This window comes from Borostomias antarcticus, assembly GCF_949987555.1.
Source record: "Borostomias antarcticus genome assembly, chromosome: 24".
Lineage (NCBI taxonomy): Eukaryota > Metazoa > Chordata > Actinopteri > Stomiiformes > Stomiidae > Borostomias > Borostomias antarcticus.
The window spans coordinates 18,394,006-18,406,778 of NC_140257.1; the positions used below are offsets into that span (position 1 = coordinate 18,394,006).

General features: G+C 45.0%; 1 protein-coding gene across 1 annotated transcript in view; it reads left to right on the forward strand.

Annotated features, from left to right (window-relative positions):
* The first annotated feature begins 2,616 nt into the window (after nt 1-2,616).
* The window catches only part of LOC311325419 (extended synaptotagmin-2-like), a 49,665-nt gene continuing 39,508 nt past the window's right edge, over nt 2,617-12,773 (forward strand). The window contains exons 1-2 of the mRNA XM_084458115.1: nt 2,617-2,733; nt 3,023-3,431. Coding sequence (XP_084314241.1) covers nt 3,030-3,431 — 402 coding nt within the window. The 5' untranslated portion in view covers nt 2,617-2,733; nt 3,023-3,029. The remainder of the gene's footprint in view (nt 2,734-3,022; nt 3,432-12,773) is intronic.

Genomic DNA, 12,773 nt, shown 5'->3' on the forward strand with positions numbered 1-12,773 from the left:
AATACTGTCATTGTGTTTTGAAATTCTGTCCCCATCAGTAACTGCAGCTCCACCAATCAGAGCTGCAGTTACTCTGCAATTAGGAAGACAGACAGAAAACATCACACCCGAGACAGTTTGTCATGCATGAAGCAGATAGAAAATTATAGATAGATAGATAGATAGATAGATAGATAGATAGATAGATAGATAGATAGATAGATACATAGATACATAGATACATACATACATACATACATGAAGGCTGCCATATGTGGGATTTAAGCTTGTTTGAGAATGTTCTTTTGTACAACTTAAGAAGTTTTAGAAGATCAAGCGAAGGCCAACATGACCTTCCCTTGGTGTCTATGGATGTGTGATGATGGTGTTTTTTGAATGGTGAAGGGGTATGGAGACACAGCGACGGCTGCCCTGTGGTCCCAAATATCTTGTTGCGCTACAGTATCTCACTCACATGTGCAAACTGTGTCACATGTGATCAAAGGGGAATGGTAACTGCTTGTTGAAGAGACTGGTGGATACACAAATTTGTCTTTGTGCAAACAAATAAACAAACCAGGCCAGGTCTAGCCTGGCTTATGTGCATGGCTGGCTTGTTTCTGTTCAGGACTGGTAGGACGGAAGCTAGTCATGCCACTGAAATAGCTGTGTATTGAAATGACATGAAATAATGTCTGATAAATTAATATAGGTCTTGTCGCCTGGACACATCAGTTCCAATGCTTCCAATGCTAATCCAGCACAATAAGAGCGGGATAGCCAGTTAGCTCATGAGCTCACAACAACTAGCTGCAGATTCCATAACATTAATGGTAGCGGTCAGTGGCTAAAGCAGTTACACTGATGATTCCTGTAATGTTAGATATTTTGCTGCAATTGGTTCAACTTATGTTTCTGGACAAAGGTAAGGGATAAACCCAGATAGCACAAGGCTAGCGGACCTACAGCGGGTCCCCGATGGACGAGTTGGTGGACCTCCAGCTGAATATAACACATTACTAGCGGACCTACAGCGGGTCCCCGATGGACGAGCTGGCGGACCTCCGGCCGAATCCGCTGGCGGGTTCCTGGCCATTTGCACATTGAATGGCAAGCGGACCTCTGGTGGATTATTAGCGTCAGGGACAGCGGTCCGCTAGTAATCCGAAATGCTCCCGCTATTGCTCCACCACCATTCCACCGGTAGTTTATTGTCTATATCCTAGGCCCATTGGCCCAATGCTTATGGATTTCTATTGCTAAATTAACTTACTCTGAAAATTTTTTGGGTAACCCTTCCTTTCATAGTCCCCCAATTACTTAACATTTACCTGGTGAATACATGCAAAGTATAGCCTAATAATATATAATGGGTAATTACTGACACCTATACTGTGGGTATAATTTCAAAACAGGAGAATTTCACATCTTCAATTACTGCACATCAATTCAATAACTGACATAGCACCACCAGGTAACCACATTTTTACAGCTTCTATAACATCCAGTGACAAAAAATCTCCCACACCTGGGCTTGAACCCCTGACCCCTGCATGGGAGTCAGGCACTTTATCCACTACACCACCGAGGATCTGGAAACTGTGATGTCATAGTGCTTTTATTTTGGTGTTCTGGGACCACTGCCTCTTGTGGTAGCAACATAGAACTGCAGGTCAACAACACGACGGAGGGAGGGAGGGAGGGAGGGATGGAGTGACAACCGGACAAATGCTATCTATGGTGCGCTTGCTTCGAGCCACGCACAAAAACAGCTCTCGCTCACACACAGGCTCCCCCCCCTCCCAGGCCATCTGCACATCTGCTAATAGGTTATTTTACCACCCTAAAAGTAGGGCATAACCAGAATGGTTTTGTGGGTCATTTGCACATTGTCACTCTGTAAAAGACAGTTCTGAGCTGTCATTCAGTAAAAGACAGGCTGTAGGGCCTGTGGCCTAGTAAAACAAGTCATCCTACCACTAGGTCTAGTATGAGGAAGCATTTTAAATCCCACTATCAAAAGCAGCCACACATCTTTGAGCCTTTTCCTAAATCTGGTTTAAGATGAGGTCTTATAAATCAAAATCAATTCTTATAAATAGGGATTTATAAGATCTCACGCAAAATACTCAAATCAAATGCATCAAATTTGGATAAAACTTTCTATAATGCATCATAAGCACATTCACAACACATTATAATGCACTTATAAGCCTTTCTAAAGCTCTTTATACATGTTTGCAGTCATGCTTGACATTTATGTTTATGCCATAGTTTAAGTCATAGTTCTGGGCTACTCAGGCATTAGGCCTACTGTTTGGATTTCAGACACATTATTTTTAAGATAGATTTTTGATTCAAGAAGTTTTAAATAATTAGGGTCCGGGCTGAGACTCTCTTGTATTTGTGATTGGTCTCATCCTTCCGATCTAGTGCTGCGCAGTAGCTGCAATGTTATGTTATTTTCTGTTTCTGTTTTATTCTGTTTATTGTTGTCGAGGTTATTAGTATCCACGAGATGGCGCCTGAAATCCATTTTAAAAAAAAAACGCCCATTAGTTTGACCTATCTTCACAGTGACAGTTTCCTGCTGGAAAATGAGAAGGGGGTTGAAATGCGGTCTGCACTGGGAACCGAGACGACGGGCTGAAAGCAGGATGTGCTGAAGCCATTGGGCTGCGCTGGAAACATGTACCGTGTGGGACCCGTATACTGAATTCAAGGAGGACCTACGGATGTCGCAGTCAGAAAAAGGTGAGCATGCTTTAAATAGCCTATGTAGCCTAAATAAACAGATAATCGGCTAAAGTTGTGTTAGAGTGGTTCACCAGCTGGGTTAGAGTGGTTCACCAGCTGGGTTTGAGTAGACCGAGGTCGAACAGCTGAGTCGCACTAATAACCCCATGCACTGCTCACGCTTTGCTTACGTGCGTAACCTTTGTCAGAATGAAGAAACGATGTTCATTACAGCCTACAACGTTGTATTGTCAAATATGTTATACATGGTATTAATTTAAGATTTTCTCTGAAACTTATTTTGTAGAGTGGTAATGAGTAACAGTGGAGCGAGCTCCAAAACGGCCGGTTCCACGGGACCGACCGTCAAGGACGATGGACCGGGTAGAGGACCGGGAATACCAGACGGTTCAAACGGCACCAACACGAACACTATCTCCCCGGTGAAGCCTGAGGAGGAGCCCCAGTCTGCTGTGGCAGATGCCACCCAGATGTGGATGAAGTTTGCCAAGACCTTCATCGCTATTTTCCCCATTTACGTATTGGGATACTTTGAGTTCAGCTTTAGTTGGATTCTCATTGGGCTTGCCGTCTTCTTCTGGTATAGAAGAACCCACGGAGGTAAAAACACTCGAATCAACAGAGCCTTGGCCTTCTGGGAGCACGAGGAGAAAACAGCCACGCACAGGTTCCCCACCTCTGAGTTGCCACCATGGGTAAGTTCCTGTGCTCTCCTCCTTAGGCCTACTTTGGTGATCAATATTTACACTGGTTGAATAGGCCCTACCCAAGAAAGTGCCCTAAAGGTGAACTGTAAACGGTTTAATTAAGACATGGTTTATAACAACTCATATTATTAGTAAACGATTTAATAACTTTGATATCAGAATCAGAATATGGTTTATTTGCAAACTAGGCAACATTTTCACATACATAGAATGTGACTTGGATGGTGCACAGAGGAATCTGGCACACTTTACAGGATCAAAGTTTGAGAGATATTGACTGTCCTCAAATAAATCAAATTCAGTTTCCAGATCTATTTTCAATGTTTATTTTCCATTTTTCATTTTACCGATGTATCTGTAGTTAATACTTTGCAAATGACTCAACATCAGTATTTACTACTGAGTTTTAAATCTACTTACGAGATTTAAAACCATCTCACTTTTTTCCCTGGGGACTATCCCTGGTCCTTTCTGAAATGTGGTTAGCTCAGGAACAGAGGGTTAACCTTACAGTAACTCTAACCCCAGTGGTGACAACATGACGCAATGTCAGCTTGAGGTTGTGTAAAGGCCTTCAGACAAGTGTCAACCAGTCCACGCAATAGGGTTAGGGTTAGCTAACAGCTAGGGTTAAAAAATAATATTTCCCCACCTGTTCTGTACCTGATTGAGCTTGTCTGGCACAATGACACAAGTGGAATAGACCAAGAAGTGCAAACCAGGTCCTTTGGCACTCCAGCCAGGCTCAAGTAAACACTCTTAAATTTGAGAACATTTCACAATGATAATCCAGGTCTGACCTCACAGTGAATCCAAGCCTAGGAGGCATGTTTCTGTAGGTGTTCTACTAGGTCCTATTAGGCTGAGAGCTGCTGCTCCTGACAGGCGACACAATACAGTAGCTGTCCCTGTGTTACATGATACTCTCACACCTTCATTCTGATTCACACAACAATGCCTGTTTCAGGGAATCATGTGGATCTCTGCCTAGCAATAGAGAGCTCATTCACTTGTCACCTTCACACACACAACACACCACCACAAATTACATTGAGATAACATGACCATGTAAAATCATGATATAGTCACAAGTGGATGCTTTGTAAAGACTTTTGATGCAGTCCTGTCCTGAATGGAAAACCCATGTCCTTTTAGCCAGGGGGATGGTTGAGCTTGTTTTTGTTTAGCAGACAACCATCACCCCCCTTTGCAATTTTCTGTTTCTATTTATAGCTGGATTGTAACTCTCAGCATGGCCAGTCTGCTAGAGGCTTCCCCCTAGTTAAGGGTTAGGGTTACCCAGCTATGAAGCTGCAGTCAGGGTGTAGCTTTGCATGATACAGCCTTACATACCTGCCATAGGTGCTAAACTAGGCCAACCGTAAAAAAATTCAAAATGGAATGCCGGTTTGTTTACACTCTACATAGCTTACCTGATGTATCTCTTAGCTACAGTAGCCATAGCGTAGACTTGCATTTGGCAGTTTGGGAGCTCTTAGGTGCACTAGGCTCAATCTTCTGTAAGGTGCAAATCAGGTTTCCAGACTTGGATTGTGTGGTTCATACCAGGCTAGAGTGATACTGTGTGGTTCATAACAGGCTAGAGTGATACTGTGTGGTTCATAACAGGCTAGAGTGATACTGTGTGGTTCATAACAGGCTAGAGTGATACTGTGTGGTTCATAACAGGCTAGAGTGATACTGTGTGGTTCATAACAGGCTAGAGTGATACTGTATGGTTCATAACAGGCTAGAGTGATACTGTATGGTTCATAACAGGCTAGAGTGATACTGTGTGGTTCATAACAGGCTAGAGTGATACTGTGTGGTTCATAACAGGCTAGAGTGATACTGTGTGGTTCATACCAGGCTAGAGTGATACTGTGTGGTTCATAACAGGCTAGAGTGATACTGTGTGGTTCATAACAGGCTAGAGTGATACTGTGTGGTTCATAACAGGCTAGAGTGATACTGTGTGGTTCATAACAGGCTAGAGTGATACTGTGTGGTTCATAACAGGCTAGAGTGATACTGTGTGGTTCATAACAGGCTAGAGTGATACTGTGTGGTTCATAACAGGCTAGAGTGATACTGTGTGGTTCATAACAGGCTAGAGTGATACTGTGTGGTTCATAACAGGCTAGAGTGATACTGTGTGGTTCATAACAGGCTAGAGTGATACTGTGTGGTTCATAACAGGCTAGAGTGATACTGTGTGGTTCATAACAGGCTAGAGTGATACTGTGTGGTTCATAACAGGCTAGAGTGATACTGTGTGGTTCATAACAGGCTAGAGTGATACTGTGTGGTTCATAACAGGCTAGAGTGATACTGTATGGTTCATAACAGGCTAGAGTGATACTGTGTGGTTCATAACAGGCTAGAGTGATACTGTGTGGTTCATAACAGGCTAGAGTGATACTGTTTAGGCTCCATTGTTACTCTGTCTGAGTCTGGACCTGCCTCTAGAACACAAGGGTTCTCAAGGTCCTTCTGAGGATGGCCTGGTTTATGTGAGACAAGGGTTCTCAAGGTTCTTCTGAGGATGGCCTGGTTTATGTGAGACAAGGGTTCTCAAGGTCCTTCTGAGGATGGCCTGGTTTATGTGAGACAAGGGTTCTCAAGGTTCTTCTGGGGATGCCTGGTTTATGTGAGGCTTGGAAGGGGAGGGGACTTTGGCCTAGGGCTAACCCTAACCCGCTGGCTGGCTGCTTGGTTGGCTACATTCCATCTGTAGTCCTACATAAAAACAAATAACAGTAAAATCCACTGATAGACAGCACACGGCACAATAAAAACATGACAAGAATACAAATTGTGTGTGTGTGTGCGCCCCACCTAGTGGGACAAACTTGATTGCTCAGGAGCCAATTCTTCATGGTATGACAGAAGTTGTCATAATTGATGGATTTTTGTATATTATTGGGAAGCCGGTTCCACAGACTCTCTCAGTGGGACCTTGCAGTCACCATTAAATACAGATCTTAGAGCTGTGATCAGAGCAGGACTGTACATATTTTTTCAAAGGGGGGGGGGGGGCAGCATTATTGTTATTTTATGTACTAGTCATGTATATGAATAAATAATTAAGTTGGCAAAATTTAAAAAAATCTGTATTTTGGAACAATGACACAGTGCTGGTACTGGTTGGCTGGCATCCCACCACTCAGCTTCCAACTATCAAGCAACAAGGAGACACGTTACTATAATGTCATTAGGGTTGTGTGCATGTCCTGTTACTATAATGTCATTAGGGTTGTGTGCATGTCCTGTTACTATACTATACTGTAGTAATAGGTCTTATGTGCTAGTAATAGGTCTTATGTGCATATCCTGTTACTATAATGTCATTAGGGTTGTGTGCATGTCCTGATACTATAATGTCATTAGGGTTGTGTGCATGTCCTGTTACTATAATGTCATTAGGGTTGTGTGCATGTCCTGTTACTATAATGTCATTAGGGTTGTGTGCATGTCCTGTTACTATAATGTCATTAGGGTTGTGTGCATGTCCTGTTACTATAATGTATTTATGTATAATGTGCATATAATGTCAGCAGTGGACAAGCGCTGCCCTTTTAACAGGGCGAGGTTAGGCATGTTCAGAAACAAGATTCTGAATGGTGCTTAAAAATGTGTAGGAAAAATTGGAACAAAAATATTCTTGGTGTATTTGTGTTTATATATAGACTTATTCTTGAAATGTTGGTTGGTTTGGAAAATGGGGGAACAATTAGTTTTTTTTCCACCATCCCTTTTAAACATTCTAGATCCCAGTGTGGTTCGGTCTAAAGAGCTTTCTTTCTCCTTTACTCCCTCTCCCTCCCTTCCTCTCCCACTGGTGACATGGCAGGGTGGGGCCTGGTCTTTGAATGTGCCAAAGGGTGGGGCCGTCCAGAGACTGGGGAATGGAAACAATGTGTGTTGAACAGCAGTCTTGTTCTGCTCTAGCCTGCTTAAAACAGCTGTGTGGAACAGCAGGCCGGCTGCTAGACTGCGTTACACACAGAATGCATGTTCACTCCTTTAACTCTAGTTTAGTCTTGTTACAGAATGCATGTTCACCCTCCTTAAACTCTAGTTTAGTCTTGTTACAGAATGCATGTTCACTCTCCTTTAACTTTAGTTTAGTCTTGTTACAGAATGCATGTTCACTCTCCTTTAACTCTAGTTTAGTCTTGTTACAGAATGCATGTTCACTCTCCTTTAACTCTAGTTTAGTCTTGTTACAGAATGCATGTTCACTCTCCTTTAACTCTAGTTTAGTCTTGTTACAGAATGCATGTTCACTCTCCTTTAACTCTAGTTTAGTCTTGTTACAGAATGCATGTTCACTCTCCTTTAACTTTAGTTTAGTCTTGTTACAGAATGCATGTTCACTCTCCTTTAACTCTAGTTTAGTCTTGTTACAGAATGCATGTTCACTCTCCTTTAACTCTAGTTTAGTCTTGTTACAGAATGCATGTTCACCCTCCTTAAACTCTAGTTTAGTCTTGTTACAGAATGCATGTTCACTCTCCTTTAACTCTAGTTTAGTCTTGTTACAGAATGCATGTTCACTCTCCTTTAACTCTAGTTTAGTCTTGTTACAGAATGCATGTTCACTCTCCTTTAACTCTAGTTTAGTCTTGTTACAGAATGCATGTTCACTCTCCTTAAACTCTAGTTTAGTCTTGTTACAGAATGCATGTTCACTCTCCTTTAACTCTAGTTTAGTCTTGTTACAGAATGCATGTTCACTCTCCTTTAACTCTAGTTTAGTCTTGTTACAGAATGCATGTTCACTCTCCTTTAACTTTAGTTTAGTCTTGTTACAGTATGCATGTTCACTCTCCTTTAACTTTAGTTTAGTCTTGTTACAGTAGTAACAAGTGAGAAAACCCTCAAAAACGAAGTGTAGGCGAGTCGTCCTGGATTAACACTGGTTTGGACTGTATCACATAATATAGTGTACTGGGATAAACCAGTACAAATCACCAGAGAGTTGATTTAGGCCTTTAGAATAATGCCAAATTAGCCAGTTAGCTGTGACGATGTATTATATTTCTAGATAATAAAGCAAGCTTAGCATTGATGTGGGTTGTAGTGTTTTTTTTACTGTCTATTTGTCAGCTGCTCTTTTCCTGTGGTGAAATACAGTTTCTTCACAATATTTTTGAAAGTTACCCTACACTCATTGATAGCGCTTCCTGGAACCTCTACCCCCCTAAAGCTGTACTCACTCACCAGCTGAGAACTCTGGGAACGATCCACAACTTCATCAGAGGAGAAGCATGCTGCAAGTAGCTTTCTTACTTTTCTGTGCAGGCATCGTCTTCACAGTCACTGTACTCTACTCAGGGTGCTCTGTACTCAGCCTGCTCTGTACTCAGGCTGCTCTGTACTCAGGGTGCTCTGTACTCAGGCTGCTCTGTACTCAGGGTGCTCTGTACTCAGGCTGCTCTGTACTCAGGCTGCTCTGTACTAAGCCTGCTCTGTACTCAGGCTGCTCTGTACTCAGGCTGCTCTGTACTCAGGCTGCTCTGTACTCAGGCTGCTCTGTACTCAGGGTGCTCTGTACTCAGGCTGCTCTGTACTAAGCCTGCTCTGTACTCAGGGTGCTCTGTACTCAGGGTGCTCTGGCTGCTCTGTACTCAGGCTGCTCTGTACTCAGGGTGCTCTGTACTCAGGGTGCTCTGTACTCAGGGTGCTCTGGCTGCTCTGTACTCAGGCTGCTCTGTACTCAGGCTGCTCTGTACTCAGGCTGCTCTGTACTCGGGCTGCTCTATACTCAGGGGGCTCTACTCAGGCTGCTCTGTACTCAGGCTGCTCTGTACTCAGGGTGCTCTGTACTCAGGGGGCTCTACTCAGGCTGCTCTGTACTCAGGCTGCTCTGTACTCAGGGTGCTCTGTACTCAGGCTGCTCTGTACTCAGGGTGCTCTGTACTAAGCCTGCTCTGTACTCAGGCTGCTCTGTACTCAGGGTGCTCTGTACTCAGGCTGCTCTGTACTCGGGCTGCTCTATACTCAGGGGGCTCTACTCAGCCTGCTCTGTACTCAGGCTGCTCTGTACTCAGGCTGCTCTGTACTCAGGCTGCTCTGTACTCAGGGTGCTCTGTACTCAGGGTGCTCTGTACTCAGGCTGCTCTGTACTCAGGGTGCTCTGTACTCAGGGGGCTCTACTCAGGCTGCTCTGTACTCAGGCTGCTCTGTACTCAGGGTGCTCTGTACTCAGGGTGCTCTGTACTCAGGCTGCTCTGTACTCAGGGTGCTCTGTACTCAGGGGGCTCTACTCAGGCTGCTCTGTACTCTGGCTGCTCTGTACTCAGGGTGCTCTGTACTCAGGCTGCTCTGTACTCGGGCTGCTCTGTACTCAGTTGTGCTGTCATGTCATGCTGTTGTGAGGCATGTTTTGTTTCCAGTGGCAAATCAAATAGTTAGATGCCCATAATGCATCAGCAGATGGCTGGAACCAGGAAATAGCATAACAATGACTCAGAGCCTGGCTCTCCTCCCGGCAGGAATTACTGCTCAACCTTCTGTTCTGTCTGTCTCTCCCTCTAAGTCTCAGTCCCCCCTCTCACTCTCCCTCCCTCTCTCTCTCTCTCTCCCTCACTCTCCCTCCCTCTCTCTCTCTCTCTCTCCCTCTCTCTATCTCTCTCTCTCCCTCTCTCTCCCTCCTTAGTTGGACTAACTAAGCCTTTTGTTTATCAGCAGCCGACCCTGAAAGGAGAGGAAACGGTGTTGGGGTTAGGGGAGAGGAAACGGTGTTGGGGTTAGGGGAGAGGAAACGGTGTTGGGATTAGGGGAGAGGAAACAGTGTTATGGTTAGGGAAGAGGAAACGGTGTTGGGGTTAGGGAAGAGGAAACAGTGTTGATGTTAGGGGAGAGGAAACGGTGTTGGGGTTAGGGGAGAGGAAACGGTGTTATGGTTAGGGGAGAGGAAACGGTGTTGGGATTAGGGGAGAGGAAACGGTGTTGGGGTTAGGGGAGAGGAAACGGTGTTGGGGTTAGGGGAGAGGAAACGGTGTTGGGGTTAGGGGAGAGGAAACGGTGTTGGGGTTAGGGGAGAGGAAACGGTGTGGGGTTAGGGGAGAGGAAACGGTGTTGGGGTTAGGGGAGAGGAAACGGTGTGGGGTTAGGGGAGAGGAAACGGTGTTGGGGTTAGGGGAGAGGAAACGGTGTTGGGGTTAGGGGAGAGGAAACGGTGTTGGGGTTAGGGGAGAGGAAACGGTGTTGGGGTTAGGGGAGAGGAAACGGTGTTGGGGTTAGGGGAGAGGAAACGGTGTTATGGTTAGGGGAGAGGAAACGGTGTTATGGTTAGGGGAGAGGAAACGGTGTTGGGGTTAGGGGAGAGGAAACGGTGTTATGGTTAGGGGAGAGGAAACGGTGTTATGGTTAGGGGAGAGGAAACGGTGTTGGGGTTAGGGGAGAGGAAACGGTGTTGGGGTTAGGGGAGAGGAAACGGTGTTGGGGTTAGGGGAGAGGAAACGGTGTTGGGGTTAGGGGAGAGCAAACGGTGTTGGGGTTAGGGGAGAGCAAACGGTGTTATGGTTAGGGGAGAGGAAACGGTGTTATGGTTACGGGAGAGGAAACGGTGTTATGGTTAGGGGAGAGGAAACGGTGTTGGGGTTAGGGGAGAGGAAACGGTGTTGGGGTTAGGGGAGAGGAAACGGTGTTGGGGTTAGGGGAGAGGAAACGGTGTTGGGGTTAGGGGAGAGGAAATTGGGTTTGTGTGTCATTCCAGTGTGAGCTACCTACATATTACTGAGTAGATGATTCACTTTCCTGCTATTGTGTTCCTGCTTTTGGCCTCTAAAAAAGCCTTATTTCACAATAGATGCAAACCCATGCCTAGTTTAGCTATTGTTTACTACGTTAAGCTTAGGGTATTATTCAGCCCCATGCATAACTATACAAAATGACCTGTTCCTTTTGAACATGATTTATTCTCTGACATGACAATGCTAGGCTGTTACTTGGAGATGGATGCTTTCCTCAGGAAATAGATGGTAATCTGTTCTGAGTGGATTAGGATGATCCATCCGCCCTTTCTTTCCTGCTCTCTTGTTAGTGATAAACAACAGCATCTATTGCATTTGTACTTACTGTATGTTTCTGTGTGTGTTTGCAGTTCACCCACACACAAAAAAGCACTTTGAAGTGTGTGCATACATGTGAAAGTGTGCGTGTTTGCATGTGAATGTGTTTGTCTGTATGTGAAGAGAAGGTGTTTGTATGAGAGAACATGTTCTGTGTGAGAATGTGTTCGTCTATATGAGAGAACATGTTCTGTATGAGAGAACATGTTCTGTATGAGAAAACATGTTCGTCTGTATGAGAGAACATGTTCTGTATGAGAAAACATGTTCGTCTGTATGAGAGAATGTGTATGAGAGAACATGTTCTGTATGAGAGAACATGTTCTGTATGAGAGAACATGTTCTGTATGAGAAAACATGTTCGTCTGTATGAGAGAACATGTTCTGTATGAGAGAACGTGTTCGTCTGTATGAGAGAACATGTTCTGTATGAGAGAACGTGTTCGTCTGTATGAGAGAACATGTTTTGTATGAGAGAACGTGTTCGTCTGTATGAGAGAACATGTTTTGTATGAGAGAACGTGTTCGTCTGTATGAGAGAACGTGTTCTGTGTGAGAATGTTTGTCTGTGAGAGAACGTGTTCTGTGTGAGAGGTGTTCTGTGTGAGAAGGTGTTCTGTGTGTGAGAAGGTGTTCTGTGTGAGAGAACGTGTTCTGTATGAGAGGTGTTCTGTGTGAGAAGGTGTTCTGTGTGAGAAGGTGTTCTGTGTGAGAGAACGTGTTATGTGTGAGAACATGTTCTGTGTGTGAGAACGTGTTCGTCTGTATGAGAGAACATGTTCTGTTTGAGAATGTTTGTCTGTGTGAGAGGTGTTCTGTGTGAGAGAAGGTGTTCTGTGTGAGAAGGTGTTCTGTGTGAGAGAACGTGTTCTGAGTGAGAGAACGTGTTCTGTGTGAGAGTATGAAGGAGAGAAAGCAGTGGGATCACAGCCGGCCTGCGGTGGCTCCGTTTGAGGATTATGTAACGGATTAATCCGGATCCGTCAGTCGACTCCCGACCCAGACCGACCCAGACCGACCCAGACAGACCAGACAGACCCAGACAGACCCAGACCGACCCAGACCGACCCAGACCGACCCAGACAGACCCAGACCGACCCAGACCGACCCAGACCGACCCAGACAGACCAGATAGACCCAGACCGACCCAGACCGACCCAGACCGACCCAGACAGACCCAGACCGACCCAGACCGACCCAGACCGACCCAGACAGACCCAGACAGACCCAGACAGACCCAGACCGACCC